General features: G+C 42.8%; 1 protein-coding gene across 1 annotated transcript in view; it reads left to right on the forward strand.

The window, feature by feature from the left end:
* The window catches only part of BEND5 (BEN domain containing 5), a 1373097-nt gene that overhangs the window by 1225661 nt on the left and 126563 nt on the right, over positions 1-20873 (forward strand). The window contains exon 10 of the mRNA XM_074961769.1: positions 12117-12269. Coding sequence (XP_074817870.1) covers positions 12117-12269 — 153 coding nt within the window. The remainder of the gene's footprint in view (positions 1-12116; positions 12270-20873) is intronic.

The following is a 20873-nucleotide window of genomic DNA, read 5'->3' on the forward strand; positions in this document are numbered from 1 at the left end:
AAAGTGCTCCATGTCTTCAAAGTGCTTTCCAAACATCAGCCAGGCCTCAGGAGGAGAGGAGTATTATTCGTGCTGAACTGTGAGAATAACAGGCAAAAGGTGAAAAAGTCAGGATTAGAACTTCAAAATTGCAGACTCCAAGTCCTGCACTTGAACCACAAAACCAGCCCTCATCTGCTCTCTCAGCGCTACCGACGGTCACTTCAGAGCAGGGTACACGCACACTGGGGCATTGTGTTCCTATTCTGTGGATGAACAACAACTTTTATGGGCACTACGTTCATCTTATTTACTGAACCCACGGAACTAAAAGAGTATGTGATACAGTCGGGTCTTTCCCAGCCTTTTGGAAGCGTTAATGGCTATATTAGAGTCATGTCAATATCAGCCATATTACAGTGGACAACGTTCAGCGCCAACACTCACCAAGCAAGGATACTTGATACATTGCAGTATCTCCTTATACTAAGAACAGGGTGAGTCTCGACTTTTACATGGCAACCAGTGAAGTTGGTGGGGTATTCCATCCACAGCAGACGATGGTTGTCAGGCTGTGGTCCAAGTGTTCTGAAAAGCTCTTGCATTTGTTTCATGAAGAGCTGGCAGGTCACATCTGGTGTCATCACCACTTAGACGCTGAGAGCTTCTTCTACGGTTGTCCAGACTCCTCATTGAAAAGATGACCCCAGATACCTATCAAGGCACTTGGTATCAAAGAGCAGGAACCAGCCTAAATGTCCTCTCCTCCAGTGTACCAGTGGCAACAAGTGTGGGCATCTTAGCTGCCTCTCTCCCCTTGTTTCCAGAGGAAGGGGAAGAAACATGACCCACCAAGAAACAGTAAAAAATGAACAATTGCTAGCCAGTGACTAGCCAGTGGAATGTTGCATGATTGTGAAGGGGGGACGGTGACTCATGAGATGATGAATAGGAGAAGATGGAAGAGGTGGCGCGTGTGGTTGCAAATGGGAGGAGGTTGTCCATGTGAGTGAAATGGGAGGTTCTGTCTCTAATAAGAAGTGGCTAAGGCCCCACCTTCATTTTCAGTGTTGTAAAATTCGTGAAAGTCAGTGCAAAAAATTAACTTCACAGTTTTCTGGACAAATATCAGGGTTAATATTGGGTGACAGGATGACAGAAAAAAATAACAACTAGAGAAAACTAAAGAGTGTTGAAAGTGAAAGCAGTTTAATGTTGTGGTTTATTTCATGAGCTGTACATTAATAGTACGTACGCGTATGCCTACTTTTGTGTGTGTGTGTGAGTGTGTGTGTGTATCTTTCACTAAATTGCCTTTCTTTAACAGATAGCCTCAGGTATACACCTAGACTAATTGTTTATTAACATAAGCAAACCTACTTAATGTAAAGTATTGGATTTTCTTAACATAATTGGTACTTGAATGGTGCAAAATTCAAATGAAAATCAATACAAATTGAATAATAGCTTTTGTAAAACCTGAGAATTTTTCAGTAAAGATCAGTAAAAACTGAAAATGAAGGCCCTTCGATGTGGCTTACAAAGCCCCGGCTCTAGACCTTCTGTACCTCCAAAGGGCATGCAATGAAATATATTCCTGTCATTTGTATGGCACACACTGGGAGGTGTGGAGATGGGCGGAGTAACTAGCATAATATTAGAACCAATCTGAACCTTCACCTAATAGTGGGCCATGAACCCAGACGTCTCACGAGAGGTTTGAAAATATGTGGCTAACTTTCTTATTTTTGTTGTTTAATTTCTGTGTTGCATCTGAACATTCTGGCTCCTGCTGGTACCAGTATAACTGAAAATAGGCTATTCTCTCTGTGTATTCTGTATTCTCTCTCTGGAGTCCAGAGGCAGATGGAAGTTCTGGAGGTCTTGTGAGTTTTGTATTGTGGGGTTTCTAGACTAAGGGAGGTGCTTAGCGTAGGACCTAGTCCAATGGGAGTTTTTCTAACTCTTCTGAAACTTGGAGGGCCAGAGCTGCAGCTAATGTAAATTGTTTTATCTGCATTGACTTCAGAGAAATTGCTCTGTCCATTGCTTGAAATAAATGGATTTGTGACAATTTACACCAGTGGCAGAGCTGGCTGGGGACCTATTTTTACTTTGTCCATTGCTAATGTTAAGCTGTGGCTTTAACCCCTGTATGATGCATCACAGGAGGTATCTTTCTCCCTCCCTCCCAGCATATGATCTGTGTGGGAGAAGGAAGCTCTTTGACACTTCTTCTAAATGAATTGCTATACCAGAGAATTAATAAAATCCATATTGAAGTGACAGCTGGTGGACAGGCTTGGCTTTTCCCTGCATCACTTGCCTCTCTAGTGGCCAATGTTCTGGGCTCACTGCACATTTATCCTTTTTATTATAGCTTTTATTGATTTTTAAAAAAAGTCTGTTTCCTTAAGAATCATAATTGCGCTGTTCAAACTCCAGCTTTGGTCATATCAGCACTAGCTACTAATATCATTTTTCTTTTGGTCCTTTAATTACTGACCTTCCAAAGGCATCCAGCTAATGAAATAAAAATGCAAAAAAGCAAGAATCTATTTTCCCAATGTCCTTTTAATAGCAACATGCACCAAATTCCAGCCTCTCTGTTACTTTGACTGTTTGGTGCCTTGACAATGGACACACAGTTTTATTCTTTATCCCTGGCTTCTTTTGGCTTTCCCTCCTGTGGTTAGATGTTGACAGATGTTTGGCTGTGTGTGTGTGTGTGTGTGTGTGTGTGTGTGTGTGTGTGTGTGTTCCCTCTGTATGCCGCCCCAGCCCTGTGCAGACAGCTGGCATGGCAGACCTCTAGCAAACTGCCCAATGACCACAAGATGCGTTAAGGGATGAAGGCATCCAGCCAGGTTTATTGTCAATGAAGCACGGTACTAGTATCCCGCAGACTCTACTGGACCACTAATGTATGTATGCCCGTAATAATGGACCAGCTCAGTGAACGGTGGGATTTTCCGTTTCTCCCTAGGCCAGACAAAAATACTCCCTCCAAGATACATCCTTATATCCCGATCCAAACCAGTTATTACTGCCCCTTTGACATAGTTAGTTACTGCCCCCTGACGTGACTAGCTATCACCCATCACCTTGTACATGTTGGTTCAATTAATACATTTCTATTACGTACTGTACTGTTATCCTGATCTTATCTTTTAGGATGGGTCAGTATGTTCCTATTATTCTTGGGGAATGTTTTTGTACCATCCTTAATATCGGGATGTTCTGATACCACTTGATATCGGGATGCGTTTGCATGAGTGCTCTGTGACTAGCACTTCTTAAAATGTGTATTTCTGTAATATCAGCCCTGTCCTTGCCAAATTCTGTGAGTGGGTACTGCCTCATATCAGGCCTCTAATACGAGGGCTTATGTCTCAGACTCTCTTCCTACGACACCCCCCTCTTTCGATTTCATATATATATATATCTGCGAGACACTTTAGGCTGACCCAGGATATCTGTCTACGGCATGGGTCATGTTAGCAGGGGTTCAAATGAAGTCTAGAGCAAAGACTCACTCATTTACCCTGCTGTCAGGAGCAAGAAGAGGTGAAGCCCATTCTTTTAAAGGAAGGAAACACTAAATGTAGTATTGGGGATGGAGAGGTGATTCCAACTGTTTCCAAGGGATTCCTGGTTTGATGCAGAGAGAATTTGCTTTGTTTTCTCTAGCTCTTTAAGCTGAGTCAGCCCTTCTCATCGGTAATTACAGCTTTACTTTAAAAAAAAAAAAGAGAGAGAGAGAGAGAGAGAGCAAGTGAGAGAGAAAATCTCTGCCACTTATAGTCAGCACCAAGAAAAGACACTTGAGGAAATTAAATTGCTAGATGACTTTTATAAGGCATCTGAATCATTTTGCATTCTACCTCTAAAGAAGAAAGGGAGGCGTTTAATATCATATAGTATAATGTAACTTGTAACTCTCTCAAATGGCAGCTGATGGCAGCCAGAAAAGTTTGGCCTTTCATTATTTTCTACATAGCATTTGAAGCAAATGTAAGGACTTGGGCCACATGTAATTTTTTTTCTTCTTTTCCTTCTACTATTATTATTAAACATTTATATTGGACACCGTCTAAAAACCACAGCCAGGTTGGGCCCCATTGATCTAAGTGCTGTACAGATGCCCCACAAATTGTACAATCCATTTAGGATTCCTTTTAATATCTCACAGGGGGGATCTTCTCCCCCAAAAAAGGACTTCAAAAGACCAGGGTTCCATTTATCTTTCAGAGGTCCTGACTATTCGTGGCCACTAAAGAGCTTCTAGCACTCTTGGCAATAATGTTAGTGCTAGCTCCAGAGTCCTAGCCAAATGCCAATTCAAGTAATTACATCTAAATCTCCAAGCAAATTTTAGCTGAAGTTTCAGGCTGATTATATATTCTTCACTTCCGGTCTTAAAAGTGTATAGTTTTTCTGTCAGCATTACACCTGAGAAGTTGCTATGTGTCGGGAATGGAAGAAACAATTAGAACTGTGCAATAACTGATTTTTCAGCTTGCTGGATGATTCAACAATTTAAAACAAATTGTTTTAGGGTGACCCAAAATGGAAATTTTTGGTGAACTGAAACGTTGGGGGGAGGGGAAAAGGCTTTGGGATTGAATTATACATTTTGGTCAACCCGAAACTAAATGTTTTGTTTAGTTCTGGAGTTATTTTAATGGTTTTAAAAATAAATTTGAAGCAAATTTCTAAACAGACGGTTTGAATAAAAAAATCAAAAGGTTTCATTAAGGAAATGTTGAAGTGATGTGCTTCACTCTTTTAGGTTTTGGGGTTTTTTTAATTGAAACAATTTGGCAAAATTGACGTGAATTCACAAAATGTTTCAGTTGATCGGAATCTGCATTTTTTGGAGAAAAAAAAGTTTCATCTGAAATTTTTTACCCATCTCTAAACAATTCCTATATTTAAAGTGCTTTGGGATATATAGAGAGGTTATTATAGTTAGGGAACACAACTTAATTCACAAAAAGAAAAGGAGGACTTGTGGCACCTTAGAGACTAACCAATTTATTTGAGCATGAGCTTTCGTGAGCTACAGCTCACTTCATGAGTGAGCTGTAGCTCACGAAAGCTCATGCTCAAATAAATTGGTTAGTCTCTAAGGTGCCACAAGTCCTCCTTTTCTTTTTGCGAATACAGACTAACACGGCTGTTACTCTGAAACCAACTTAATTCAGTTGCAAAACAAAACTCCAAACTGGCCCTCCACAGTTTGGAACATAGGAAATGATGTGGAGAACTAGAGTATAACAGCACAATAACTATAGAATCATAGGACTGGATAGGGCCCTCGAGACATCATCAAGTCCAGTCCCCTGCACTCATGGCAGAACTAAGTATTATCTATTATCTATGCTGCCATTGTCCACTCTAAGTCCAGGCCTGCTCCTTCGTGCCTGTGAACAAAGAGAATCTTTCTACTGGGAACATTTGTATTATATTAGCAATGCTGTGAGTGAATCTCTTCTGCAATGGAGAATGTGCAAGATGTTTCCCTTTGATAAAATAATAATAAACATGATCCAGAAGAAAAGAGATGTGAAACACTAAAATATCATTCTGCTCATATGCATCACAGTCTGGGAGTAGTTCCTGTAAATGGCAATTATTAAAGCAATGTGTAACATGTCACTGAACAGGATGGGCTACTGCAGATTTGGACTGGGATGTGTGGGATGGAGATGGATTTGATATGCTCAGAAGAAGAGTGAGGGACAAAGATGAGATATGATCAGAAGAAGAACGGGTTAAATAGTATTTGTTAGATAACTTATATGATACATTTCAAAAGATATTGGATTAATATTTTTAAATTATTTGACCATCAGATAATTTATCTGCTGAATCTCATATTTTTCAAATGCATTATTTGAATATTTTTAATTAGTCACATGGCTCTGCTTAGAAGGTAGTGACATGAATGCAGCAGGCTTGATCATTAAAAAAAAAAAAAGGAATTTCAGAATCCCAAGAGAATTCTAGTTTCTCGGAAGAGTTCTATTTTATCCAGGAGACTGGGAGGAGATAGGAATACCCTCTAATAACAGCGTACTAGACTGGACCTGAGGAGGGCTGGGTTATGTTTTTGGTTCCATCACCGGCCTGCTGTGTAAACTTGGGAAAGTCATTTCCACTCTGTGCCTCAGGGTCCAGATCTGTAATATGATGATGCTACTTATCACTTTTGTAAATCATTTATGGATAAAAGAGCCTTATAATAGCTTGGTATTCTTATTGCATCGTGTGTGTAAGTCACAAAAACTGAGTGCCTTCAACCATCTTATTTAAGGTGCAAGTGATATTAGACAGTCGTTATGTATCCCGTTGTGCATCACAATTACTTTTTATTAGTGAAGATATCCCTGTAAAGAAGACATATCTAGTTTGTGCTAAAAATGTCTTGAGTCACTATGACTTGCAATGTTTAGGGACACTGCATATTTATTTTTAAAAAAATCTATGACTTTCCCACTGCTGGGCAATGAAAGGTGGGATCTCTTTTACAAAACAATTATTTTTGAATTGCAGCATTTAGTTACAAGGGTCCTTGACTACAGAACTTCCTCTGGGTTCAGGATTCATGGGTTCCTAGAGCAGGTTATACTCCTCTCACCTTTCCTTGATCTGAGAGTACCAACTCAACCGCATCCAGAGACAGAGGCTAAATTAATTTCTGCTGTAACTCCATTGACTGCATCAGAGATATACCAGGGATTAATTTACTATTGTGACAATGAAACTGGGGTCTTTACTTGGTAAAACCTAGAACTGACTTGTAGGCCGCTGTGTCAACTATATTACGTGTGCTTTTCTTGGACTTTCTTTTAAATTGTGCAATATTAGCACTCTTCCTCCTAGACTCTGGTGCCTATCTCAAGACACTTGCCCGTTTATACTCCAATTCTTTGCCCAGTCCAGTACAGGATTAAATTACATAAATCTTACAGTGTGAGACTTCAGAAGCTATGTAACTTCTCAGATAGAAGGTTAAGGAGGTGACTTGATCATGGTCGAAAAGTAACTACCCTCAGAAATCCTTCCTCATGTGAAGGGTTTTTTAAACTAGCAAACAAAGGCATAACAAAATCCGGTGGATGAAACTGACAGTAGACACATTCAGACAGGAAATAAGGTGCTAATTTTTAACAGTAAGGGTAATTAACCACTGAAACAATTTACCTGGGGTTGTGGTAGAGTCCTTGTCACTTGAGGTCTTTTACATCAAGGTTGGATGTTTTTCTAATGGTATGCTTTAGGTCAACCAGAAGTTATAGGCTTGATGCAGGAAGTATTGTGTGAAATTCAATGGCCTGGGTTATGCAGCCCAAATGTTGCTTATATTAACTTATTGCTTCTAATTGCAGCCTGCTAGACCAACTAAAAAAAATCCTCTGCTTCCAGGGATGTCAAACATTCAAATGCATGTAGACGGGTGTGTCCTATAGCCATAGATAAGACCATTATCAGAAGAACCCAAAGCTGACTGAGTTTAGAGCCAAATATGAGGCACGTTTGATGGCCTTCCTCCAAGAACTGTGTATGTAAATGACAATACAATCCCATCTCTACAACTGAATCTTACTTTAATGCACACCCATGGGTGGGGAAATGGAGGGAAGTGACACAATTTAGGTTATGGACTCTTATGTATCTTAAATTGGTATGGCACTTAGATACAAATGTAGAAGGGGCCTTAGAAATCCCTATGGCCATGTCTACACTACCCACTGGATCAGCGGGTAGTGATCGATCCCCGATCGCTTTGCCGTCGACTCCAGAACTCCACCAAGGCAAGAGGCAGAAGCGGAGTCGACGGGGGAGCGGCGGCCGTCGATCCCACGTCGTGAGGATGCGAAGTAAGTGATTCTAAGTCGATCTAAGATACGTCGACTTCAGCTACGCTATTCTCCTAGCTGAAGTTGCATATGTTAGATCGATCCTCCCCCCCAGTGTAGACCAAGCCTTAGATATCTAGATCATAAATCCTCTTAGATGTCAATTCACTCATTACAAATCTACTATTATAATGTGCTACAGTATTTTGTTATGAAATGCTGAGAAGTATCTGATTGCATCAGATTTTCTTTCTGATGGGGAAATTGTCCTATGGAAAGTAATATGCTCCAGTGTTATTAATTTCTTTATGCTTTGAAACTGATTTTTCAAAGAGGAAAGAGGAAAATTCTGCTTGATAGTTCACACTATATTTGCTAATCTTTCCTCTCCATAGTATAACTCTGAATTGCTGGTGTGCTTTTTATTGTTATGCTGGTCCTCTACAGCCCAGTATAATGTTTTGGCAGTAGCAAACAGTTTACTATATTAGAGACAAATACAATCAAATATTCCTTTTCCTATGTAGTATAGTCACCTATTGATATTGCATTAAACTAGCATCTTAACAAAGGAGAGGCTTAAGAAGATGCAGTATTACTCTCTTGGCTGTTTAATTAAACTAAACAGTCATTGTGGGTTGTGCATTGGTTTACTGCCAAGGGAAAGTAAATCTGAATCATATTAGTATCACATGCCAAATTATGTTCTTCCCTCATTAGAGAACATCTAGGAGAGCTGCACCAGTGTCCCGTGAAATGCTTTTGTATTACGTTGGACTGTCTTGTAGTGCAGTGTCCTCCCAGATACTGCTCAGCAGCAACATGTATTCTTATCAAGCTTAGCATACATTATATGCTGACTAAACTTGCTACATATATTTATGCATTGTACTATACTGGCTGGTGTATTCATGTACCACCACCTGGTACTGGATAATGGCGGGACTACTTAGCTGAGTGTTACACTTCCTATAGTGCTAACAATTTTTTCAGCACGGTGAAAACTGTGAAGGCCTGGGTGGATTTGTTATAATAGTGTTATCAACATATATTCACAGCAATTTTTTCTTTATCTGCAGTTTACTATTAAGGGTAACCTATGTCTGTAGGGCAATTCCAGTGCTGTGTTGGGATCAGAAATCTCTATATATTATAATAGTGTTCAATATAAATGGCTGTTGATGTCCCATTTCTGTCAATGAGAGATGCACTTGAAGAGAAAGGTCATTATTTTGGTCCTAGATATTGATTGTAACTAAATTATTGGGTATTATAAACATTTTGGTCTTAAATGTGAGACTTTAGCTGCTTGTGAGACTTTATTATGGTCCATTTTATAGGCAGGGAGTCTTCTAGTAATGATCCATTCTTCTCACCATCCAAGTCCCTGTATTGCAGATCTCTTCCTCTGGCTCAGGAGGGTTGGATGCAGCTGTGTGTGAAGTTCTAGTCTGTTCTAGAGTAACAGCCGTGTTAGTCTGTATTCGCAAAAAGAAAAGGAGGACTTGTGGCACCTTGGAGACTAACCCATTTATTTGAGCATAAGCTTTCGTGAGCTACAGCTCACTTCATCGGATGCATACTGTGGAAAATACAGAAGATGTTTTTATACACACAAATCATGAAAAATTGGGTGTTTATCACTACAAAAGGTTTTCTCTCCCCCCACCCCACTCTCCTGCTGGTAATAGCTTATGTAAAGTGATCACTCTCCTTACAATGTGTATGATAATCAAGGTGGGCCATTTCCAGCACAAATCCAGGGTTTAACAAGAATGTCTGAGGAAGGGGGGGGAGGTTAGGAAAACAAGGGGAAATAGGTTACCTTGCATAATGACTTAGCCTCTCCCAGTCTCTATTCAAGCCTAAGTTAATTGTATCCAATTTGCAAATTAATTCCAATTCAGCAGTTTCTCGCTGGACTCTGGATTTGAAGATTTTCTGTTGTAATATCACAACTTTCATGTCTGTAATCGCGTGACCAGAGAGATTGAAGTGTTCTCCGACTGGTTTATGAATGTTATAATTCTTGACATCTGATTTGTGTCCGTTTATTCTTTTACGTAGAGACTGTCCAGTTTGACCAATGTACATGGCAGAGGGGCATTGCTGGCACATCATGGCATATATCACATTGGTAGATGTGCAGGTGAACGAGCCTCTGATAGTGTGGCTGATGTTATTAGGCCCTGTGATGGTGTCCCCTGAATAGATATGTGGGCACAGTTGGCAACGGGCTTTGTTGCAAGGATAGGTTCCTGGGTTAGTGGTTCTGTTGTGTGGTATGTGGTTGCTGGTGAGTATTCGCTCCAGGTTGGGGGACTGTCTGTAGGCAAGGACTGGCCTGTCTCCCAAGATTTGTGAGAGTGTTGGGTCATCCTTCAGGATAGGTCGTAGATCCTTGATAATGCGTTGGAGGGGTTTTAGTTGGGGGTTGAAGGTGACGGCTAGTGGCGTTCTGTTATTTTCTTTGTTAGGCCTGTCCTGTAGTAGGTGACTTCTGGGAACTCTTCTGGCTCTATCAGTCTGTTCTTCACTTCCGCAGGTGGGTATTGTAGTTGTAAGAATGCTTGATAGAGATCTTGTAGGTGTTTGTCTCTGTCTGAGGGGTTGGAGCAAATGCGGTTGTATCGCAGAGCTTGGCTGTAGACAATGGATCGTGTGATGTGGTCAGGGTGAAAGCTGGAGGCATGTAGGTAGGAATAGCAGTCAGTAGGTTTCCGGTATAGGGTGGTGTTTATGTGACCATCGTTTATTAGCACTGTAGTGTCCAGGAAGTGGATCTCTTGTGTGGACTGGACCAGGCTGAGGTTGATGGTGGGATGGAAATTGTTGAAATCATGGTGGAATTCCTCAAGAGCTTCTTTTCCATGGGTCCAGATGATGAAGATGTCATCAATATAGCGCAAGTAGAGTAGGGGCGTTAGGGGACGAGAGCTGAGGAAGCGTTGTTCTAAGTCAGCCATAAAAATGTTGGCATACTGTGGGGCCATGCGGGTACCCATAGCAGTGCCGCTGATTTGAAGGTCTACATTGTCCCCAAATGTAAAATAGTTATGGGTAAGGACAAAGTCACAAATTTCAGCCACCAGGTTAGCCGTGACATTATCGGGGATAGTGTTCTTGACGGCTTGTAGTCCATCTTTGTGTGGAATGTTGGTGTAGAGGGCTTCTACATCCATAGTGGCCAGGATGGTGTTATCAGGAAGATCACCGATGGATTGTAGTTTCCTCAGGAAGTCAGTAGTGTCTCGAAGGTAGCTGGGAGTGCTGGTAGCGTAGGGCCTGAGGAGGGAGTCTACATTGCCAGACAATCGTGCTGTCAGGGTGCCAATGCCTGAGATGATGGGGCGCCCAGAATTTCCAGGTTTATGGATCTTGGGTAGTAGATAAAATATCCCAGGTCGGGGTTCCAGGGGTGTGTCTGTGCGGATTTGATCTTGTGCTTTTTCAGGGAGTTTCTTGAGCAAATGCTGTAGTTTCTTTTGGTAACTCTCAGTGGGATCAGAGGGTAATGGCTTGAAAAAAGTGGTGTTGGAGAGCTGCCGAGCAGCCTCTTGTTCATATTCTGACCTATTCATGATGACAACAGCATTTTATGTCACGCTCGGTGCCTGGAAATCGGAGAATTTAAGAGTAGAAAAACAAATCAGGATGTGTCATGTGAGAGTGACCCAAAGCAACCCCTCCCTAAGGGTCTGAGCATGGTGCTTCTGAGGGCTCCCAATGGAGCCTGCAGACTTTGACCTCCAACTAAGGTCCTTGCATGGCAGTGGACTGCATTGCCATTAGATGGTCAGGCTGACACCTGGAACACGGGAATCAAGTTGGGCAGGGAAAGTGAAGCTTGCTAGCCATGTAGGGGGTACATTGAAGAAGAGAAGCACAGGGGGGCTACAAACAGCAGAGAAAAGAAAAGTCAGAACTGAGGGCACTCTGCCTTTTTTCTGCATTGGGTCATCCTTAGTGTTCAGAGAGTTAGTAGACTCGGATATTTGCACCCCCACAGGGATCAGGATATACTGACAATCCCACAGGAGCACGTTTGTTTGCAAGATTTCAACCCCACTTTTGCAGAGCCAAAGAGGCACGGATATGTTTGCATAAACCAAAGCAATATGGCCAGCACAGCTCTCTGATTATGCAGACCCTACCACTGCTATATGGTTTTAAGGATGGCAGCCTTACTGTTAACACAGGCTTGTCCTTTAGAATGTTATTGTGATCTATCTCATGTTTGTTTGTTTGTTTGTTTGTCTGTCTCCTCAATAGAAAATTAGCCTGGAGTTCTATATTGACATCCATGCCCACTCCACCATGATGAATGGTTTCATGTATGGGAACATCTTTGAAGAGGAAGAAAGATTTCAGAGACAGGCTATTTTCCCTAAGCTACTCTGTCAGAATGCTGAAGATTTCTCCTTTGTAAGCAACGTTTCTCTTAATTTATTTTTATTTTCCTTTTTAAAAAGAAAGATAAATGTGAGGCTTCGTGAAAGTCTATGAATTTTGTTTTTAATGTGAAGCATGACATATTTTCAAATTTTAATGATAATATGTTTGTCACCATTTTTACCATCAGTAATTACCAGTGGAGATCACAACCCCTTCTCTCCAAGGTGTACGTTGTGGTTATACATCTTACAGCTGTACACACAAAAAATATTAACAGCCTAAGTCATCCTACTTGTAAGGTTATAAGACGTTAGAGAAGGCTGAAAAATGGAATTTCAGTCCCTCAGGAAATCCAAGATTTCAAAATTTGGTTTTGTCCCAAATTGGGTCAAAAAAGTCAAAATCTTGGAATTATTCACAAAATGAAATATTCTAAAATATTTTGTTCCAAGCTCTTTGAAACATTGCATTTTGATAAAGTCTAACTGTTGCATTTTGACTTTGACAAGGTGAGTGAGGTAATATCTTTTACCGGACCAACTTCTATGGTGGAAGGGAACAAGCTTTTGAGCTTCACAGCTTTCTTGGGTTTGCAGAACGTAGCCAGAGTGTCTGGCTTTATAATTTTGACTTTTATATGATGTTATCTTAAAAAAGTTTCAACTATTATATTATATTCATAAAAGTAAACAATGATAAAGTCAAAATGAAATGCTTTGATAATTTCCTGTTGGAAATGTTGATAATATTGATACATTTCCACACACACAATTTGATTTCATGGCATCAGCTTTTTTCAGTGGAAAACCATTTAGTCAGAGATGTTTTGAGCAGCTCTGTAAGATGTCAATCGCATTTTTAGCTAGACCGAGGGGAGGATTCTAGAGGATGGAGGCTTTGGTTCCCAGCAGAAATCTGTTTTAGTTTGTCATATTCTCACTCCTTTCATTGACCACAATTGTATTTCCTCAATCTCTGTTTTCTCCTTCCCTCATCCCTCCACACAGTATGTTTCTAGCTCTATGGTATCAGTGCGGGTTCCTTGTGAATGACACGACAGCTGGTGTGTGGCACTCACATCCTCCCCATCTCCATAATGCCATCTCAGTTAACCAAAGTGAGAGATTGGGGGTCAAAAGGGTAGAGAGAAAAGGGGGAGCTCCCCACCTTTTGGCTTCAGGACAACAACAGATTAACAACATCAGACACAAGAGCAGCCAAGTCTGAGAACTGGAACCAAGGTGATCAGAAACAAGTCCATTTTCCTGATGGCAGTAATGTCAGCCCAAAGTTTTCTCATCAAGGAGCAATGCAGAAATTGCTTCTCATGGTCTCATGTAATAGAGACTTGTCTGTAATTGCTTTGCAATACAGAGCTGATGAGAGAACTAGAGATGGAGTTATGCCAAGGTGTATACCAGCAGAAGGACTAGGGAGACAAGCTTGTTAATCCTTCCCAAATTTCTAGGTTCTCTGTTTAGACTAGTGATGGGTGAACCTCGAACTCAGGAGAATCAGCATAGAAATGTTTGGATTCTTAGCTGGCTCTTCTGAGGGCCCAGTCTCAGGACCTTCTTTCCTACCGCTGCCACCCACTCCCCTCTCAAGCAGCACTTCTACCTTTAGGAGAACTCTAAATGGGAATTAGGAAAGCCCTTCGTGGGCTGGCAGGTATTCTCAGAAGGGAATCGCTACATCCAGCACAGACCTACATGAGAGTGTGTCTTTGGCCCAGCCGCCTCTCAGGATATATGTCCAGCAGGTTTGCTCCACATCGGGGGTGGGACTCCGTGATCTTCTCCTGCTCTGCCAGGAGAAAGCTTCAAAAGGGATCCTGCTGTGCCTCAAGAATTTGGGTTCAGTGTGTTTACACTGCTGCCTGACTGGTTCAGCTCCTCGCCGCTCCCTCATTAATAGGGAGGGATCCTCAGGGCCCTATGGCCTTCTTCCCCCCACACTTTCCCCCTGATTGCTCTCTGGTGAGCAGGCATCCTTCGCGCTCGCTGCAGATTTATCAGCAACAGCAGCTGGCCTGGTAGTGCTGTCCAGCTGCCCATTCCAGGCACCGCTGCTGCCAGCCTTTAACCGTCACCTCTCAGCTGCTTCCCTGGCGTTGTTCTAATGTGACACACTCAGGGCCTTCCAGATCATGCTGTAGTTTGGGGCTTTCCTGGGCACGCTGTGCATTCCGGGATGTCCCTCAAGGAGAAGTCCCAGAGCACGGAACATCAGAGTCCAATGCTAGATAAGAAGGGAAAGGGGCTGAGATTAGGTGCAAGGAATGGCAGAAAGTCTCGGCCAGTTCTTCTCTTCCCGAAAGCACTCTGGTGTGCCAGGTGTGTGTTGACTAAATTTGGTGGGAAGCACTGAGAACAGGGGACTGGGCATCAGCATTGTTGGCATCTATTCGTGGTGCTGTCAAGGACTCTGTAGAAGTTCTGGGGCAAGTTGCTTCACCTCTCTGTTCCACAGTCACAGTTTACCCCTTCAAATACATGTTAGACTTAAGTGTGCTTAATAAAGTAGGCTGGGATTTTCCAAGGAGGCTAAGGGAGTTAGGCACCCAATTCCTTGAGTTGGGTGCCTAACTCCTGAAGGCTCCTTTGAGAGAGAAGAAGGATGGCTTAGAATTTAGGGCAATAATGTAGAGCTTGGGAGACCTGGGTTCAAGCCCTGGTTCTGCCACAGGCTTCCTGTGAGACCTCGGGCAAGTCACTTTGTTTCTTTGTACCTCGGTTTCCTACTTGTACAATGGAGGGAATAGGACTGCCCTACCTCGCGGGGTGTTATGTGGATAAATATATTAAAGACTGCAAGGTGCTCAGATGCTACAGTGATGGATAGAAAATTGGAGACTTAATGTATGTTCTTCCTATTAACAAGGGAAATGAGGTTTCCCTATTGGTTCAAACTCTCCCTTAAAAAGGGAAGTAGGAAATAGGGATGTAGGAAATGTAGGAAATTGCCAACAATTAAATAAAAAACACTGCCTCCCCCCCTGACTCATAGGTTTGTGTTTGGTGGTAGCTGGAAGATTAAAGCGAGCGTTGGCTTCCAGCCTGCAGCAGTTCATTCTGGTGCTGCTGGCACGCAATGTATTATGTAGTGTCAGCACCCCCAACCTATGTAGTTGCTATGTCACTTAATACAGCGTAGGATTTGTTTGCAGTGTGAGCCAATGTGTCATACAAGGGAGCACAATGAACTGGGTCAGTGGCAGGCCCCCAAACAATAGCTATGCTGCTGTTCAACTTCAGAGGAGGGCTTTTCAGCCCACTGATCTCCTGTTTCATTTGGAAGATATACCCTGTCATCAATCCACAGCATTAATATCTGCCTTCAGAGCAGAATGTATATTTGATATGCATGTGTCCAGATATGAATGGGGATGCTTGGGGATTTGAAAACAACGAGGGGATGCACCGGTGTGTATTTAAGGGAGGCACTGGAAGTTGCCACTGTTTTCCAAATGAAATAGTCTCCAAGCTGTAGCACTTTCAGCTGCGTGCGTAGGAGTCGTGCGAACGGTTGGAAATATCTTTGACTCTGCTGCTAGAATAGCTGCCTAGAAGATATAAAAAGGCTCCTTGGTTTGAGAGTTTTGTGTGTTTGGAGGGGCGAGGGGAACGTGTTGGAGATTAAAAATCGTGTATGTAAATACAGTCCATTGAATGCTCTAAGAGGCGGGGGAAGTGCATCGTTAGCGTTATCAGGCCAATGTTTGAAAGTGTGGGAATAGGCCAGTGTTGTTGCTAATTAATCCTCCAGAGCTTCAGGAGGTCTCATTTTACATTGTATCCCACTGCAGACATGGTTGGGATTCGAATACTTCAACAGCAGCACTTCAAGCGAAAGCAGGCGGCTGCGTGAAGTGTTGTCCATAATTGACTAGCTCCATGTCTTCACCCAGCACAGAGACAATGTTCCATTATGTTATCCATTGACAAGATCATTGCAACGATTACTCTCCTTAAAGCGTCTGTCAACCTTGATTGATTTGCCAGGGACAAAGAACTGAAAAGATTTGAAGTGGGGGTACAATTTTTGCCACCATTTAGCATATATAATGGATCTCCTTTGATGTCAAAAGCTCATCTTCTATTAATAATGCAGAGGGCTTTTGAATGCAGGCTACTCGTATGGGGTTCCACACTAATAACCTAGTTGCTGTGAAATGGGATTCACTTTGGAAAAGCAGTCATTTGTCTGGGCTTTATGCGTTCAGAATGAATCCCGATTCAATGGAATTCCTTTCAATGCTCTGCATGATTGCAGCTGAACCCAGAGCGGGCTAGGGAAAGCAAATCCTTCCCTTCCAGCTGGGAATCTGGCAGCAAGCACACAGCGAGATGCAAACAAGCAGAGACAACAAGCCTAAAATGATGCGATCAGAGGCCTTGTTTGGTTTGTCTGGCAATCTCCCATTAATATACTGTAGGGCACATTTCATGCACGGCTGCTTTCTTCACCTATCATTGCCATTAGGCCTTTTTATTTAAATGACAGCATATGAGGGAGAGTGGTGTAGAGATTAGAGCAGGGGATGAGAGGGTTGTGTTTGGCTCTGCTACTGACTCACTTGCATGATGTCAGGCAAGTCCCCTAACTTCTCTGCCCTATCTGCTAAGTGGGAGATTAAAAAAAATAATACATGCCTCACTGAAGTTCTGAGGATTAATTAGTCTGCACAATAAATAATGCGTAAAGTACTAAACATTCTTTGGAAACTAATGCAGTTTTAAAGGTATCCGTAGGTATTTTAAGTCCCAACTATGGCTGTCATGAAATGTGGGAATATCTTCCATATTCGTAACAACTTCCAAGAAGAGCCTCTGCCAGGAGAAAATGAAAAGCCAGCCCCTGTTTCGGTGGGTCTCACCAAATCCACACGATCTCGTACTCCCCTTAGTGGCTGTGCAGCAACTGCTGGCTGCAGATCCCACTTCCTCCATCGGCATTCACCTGGATGCCGCTGCATAAATAAGGAAACAGGCACACAAAGAAAAGCTATGAAGTTTTGCTCTGTGACAAATATGTAAAAGACACATTTACTTGGGCTGCCGTAGAGGAAAAAAGGTCAGAATTGGTAGGAAAAGCTTTTATATTTTCAAGCATCTAGAAAGATATTTTTAAGCAACAGAGTAAATATATTATGCTCTAAAGTTATCATAGGAAGAGCTGACAGACTGACTAATCAGGTTTTATGAGCAGCTGTTGACACCATCTCTGAACGCATTATGCATAGATAGGAATTGTTGCGCTCTTTGGAGTGGTGTTCTTAGTTTGACATTTCTCATTCTGGAGAATGGATTAGTCATAATGGCCCAGATACAAGCACTTGAGCATTTCAAGAACATGTTAGCCTCAGGGATGGCTAATTTTGACCTTTGTGACAGTATTAAAGGAGACCATCTGTTGTCTCTGTTTCAGTTAAAAGTAACAACGAGAGCCACTCTATAATGGTTTTATTGTCTCCCATGGATTGCTTTTCTGGCCGTTAAACGAAAAAAGATTTTGGTCAAAGATCAGTGTTCAGGTAGCAACACAGTGAATAGATGACACCCCAAATCCTTTCTATTTCTTCGCAGTCTCTCCCCTCCTTCGCTCACCTTGTTCCTCAGAGCAGAATGACCACATTATTACTCCTATTTCTCATTATTTTTTATGGTAGCAGCTAGAAGCCCTCTTCTGCCCAGTACTGTACAAATACAGTGAAGGACTGGCCCTGCCAAGGAGTCTTTACAATCTAAATAGAAAATATAGAGAGTGGGAAAGGAGACAGCAGTGAAGTGACTTGCTCAAGGTCACACAGCAGATCAGAGGACAGAACCCATCTCTCCTGTGTTCTAGGTCCAGTGCCCGAGCCACTAGACCATACAGTCTTCCTCAGAGGCTGAGCTCTGTGTGACATTTATATTTAGCACATAAACAATTAAGAATCAGTCCAGCCAGTCTTAAAGCTGATCTGTCTGCTCTTTGGGACTGCTTAGCAATACTCTGAACTAATGCAGTGCCTTTTATCTCAAAGCCCTTGTCCCCATCGTACAGGTGAGGCAACTGCGGGACAGAGAGGTTGAGGCCACCATTTTTAAATTTGGATGCCGGAAGTTAGGCAAATAGTGATGTCAGTGTACTATCCATTCGCTGCTGGAGATCCCATTCCCTTGCTGTGCTCTTCTCCGGGAAGCGGATTTCTAAGAAAAGAAGGGCTGCAACTGGGTTGTCCTGGGTCTTGAAGCCATGCCAGGGAGTGCCCAGGCAGCTACCACATCCTGAGCTCCACCCAATGGCTACTGAGAAGCTGGTGGCACACCTAAATTATTGAGCTGAATTTTAGCTCCTGCATTTCCTGTTTTCTTCACCATTCCTCATATCTTCATTCACCCACTCCATCTGAGCTTCTCATCCCTCAGCTGCTTCCTGATGTTGATGATAAAACTCTTTTCTCCTTTCTTTCTCTCCTCCCCCACATCCATCCCTCTATCCTTCCTTACAGCCTTCCTTGATCTGCACCTTTCAACAAGCCTTCTCCCATGTGCTAGCAACAGCTGCTCCAGTCTGTCAATGCCGTCGCATGCTGGATGCCCTGTTCTGTAATCTTGTGATCAATAGCACTAATCTCTGAAATCACTCTGCATTCTGGGGCACCACTGAGGAAAGCACTATGAATCAATGCAGGGGCTAATCCCAGGTGACAAGTGGTGGACCAAGCGAAAGATCAGAAGGATAGTTGGTTTGGACTTGGGCAGGGGCCGTTAGCACTGCAAATGGGATCAGGGGAAGGGAACAGGTGTGTGTGGTTGACCAGAGCAGGGATACATCCCTTCTACATATCTTTCGGTCATTTAGACAAAACTCCCTTGTCACTGGAATACCAATGACTGCTGCGTTCAGGCAGGCTTTGTCAACATCATGCAAGACCAACAGATCTCCCCAGAAATCTCTCAAAACCAGAACGCAATAGAAATGATTCTGCTGCCTTGTTTGTTGTCTTATACCAGTGGCATTTCCAGGAAGACAAATATATCCATTATGTATTTGTTTCCCCTTTGGGATACATTTTTGTTCACTGCTCCTTGGACATGCTGCTCTATACTTTGAGGGGGAAGTGGGGATGTGTTTGTGGTGACACGGGCAACAGTCTGTAAACTGTATGTTTCTCAGCGTGTATGTCTCTGTCTCCCAAGAATGCTGCCCTCTGGAGATGCTTGGCCAAATGAAACTGATCTGTCACATGATAGTGAATCAGTCCAGCCCCATGTTACCCAGAGGCTTATCTTCGAATTAATCTGTTCCACTAAGACGAAAGGGGGAAATAAACACCCACAAGCTACGCAGTTGTTGTTTATTTTTCTTTCTGCTACTTTCTTATCATTTTGCTTGTAAATGCATCATTTTTAAAACCCCAGGGGAAGAAATCCTGTATATTTGAGGGTGAAACATCTTTCCTGTTACTCTAAAATTGTTAGCACTTAGTCTGGTAAAGTAACGTATACACAGACCTTCACTGTTACTTTAATCAACCATCTGGGGCCGGATTGTGGCCTGGCAAGTGCAGCATCACAGGGCTGTTAGGTGTGGATGGACAGCACCTTGTGTAACCGACTCCTAGACACTACCACAGTACATAGAATTAATAATAAGGAACTGGCTACCTGCAGCCTCACCTGCACCATGGGAGAGGAAGTAAGCTCCAGGGAGCTAATACTTCTGCATGCCTTGGGGAGCATACCCCTGCATCAGGTACTGACCCAGCATAGTTTACTCCCTCCCTGGAGCAGGGGGGAACCCAGAAGGATCTTGAGATTCAGAGTCATTGTCTTCCAGCTGGGCTTTCCAGGGGCAGGGACCCTGCCTAAGAGCAGTTTGTGATCTTGCCATCCACGCCTTGGAATTAATTGTGGGCTTGCCATTTAATGATGGGTTTATCAGTTTCCCAACAGGTTACGCCATGTAGGTTGCTGCTTCTCTGGTAGTTGTGCCTTCTTGTCTGTCTGTCTCTGTGGCAGTGTCCGAAACGTGTGTCATTTGTGTCAATGCCCTGCCAGGATGCCCTCCCTCCCCGCGCCAATATTCATAACGTGGCTGTAACCTGTAGCACCTCAGGCAATTGCTACAGGGCATTCTTGTGCATCTTTTGAGGCGGTGTCTCATTTTTCATGGACGAGCAGGAGAAGTGAGGTCCCCAGAGCTGCACTATACTAAACAGTATTGATTATCAGCTCAAAAGAATACTACAAAATGCCAACTCTGGCTTTTTCAGCGGCAGGGTGCGTGTTGTGAAGCAGAGGTCGTCTCTACATAGAGCAGCTCTTCTTTTCCTGACTCTGGCTGGGAGGCGTTTATAGAACATATGTACGTAATCAACACCTGTCATAGGGTGGGCTCGGCCTTTACGGGAGGCTCCGACAGTGCTGACTTTTCTGCCTGCCCGGTGATGGGTTTGGTGTCAGCCAGTGGATGAGTCAGGTGACCAGGCAGAACGTAATGGTAGCCAGGGATGGTGCTTCTCACGAAAAGGAACCTGATCAGTTGGAAGAGAGACTGACAGATGAGAGACCTGTAAGGAAGATTCTACAGCGTCAGGCATGACCGGAGAAGGGGCTTCCCACTGCAATGAGGGACAGGAATAAA

The sequence above is a fragment of the Natator depressus genome, chromosome 8 (assembly GCF_965152275.1).
Source record: "Natator depressus isolate rNatDep1 chromosome 8, rNatDep2.hap1, whole genome shotgun sequence".
Lineage (NCBI taxonomy): Eukaryota > Metazoa > Chordata > Testudines > Cheloniidae > Natator > Natator depressus.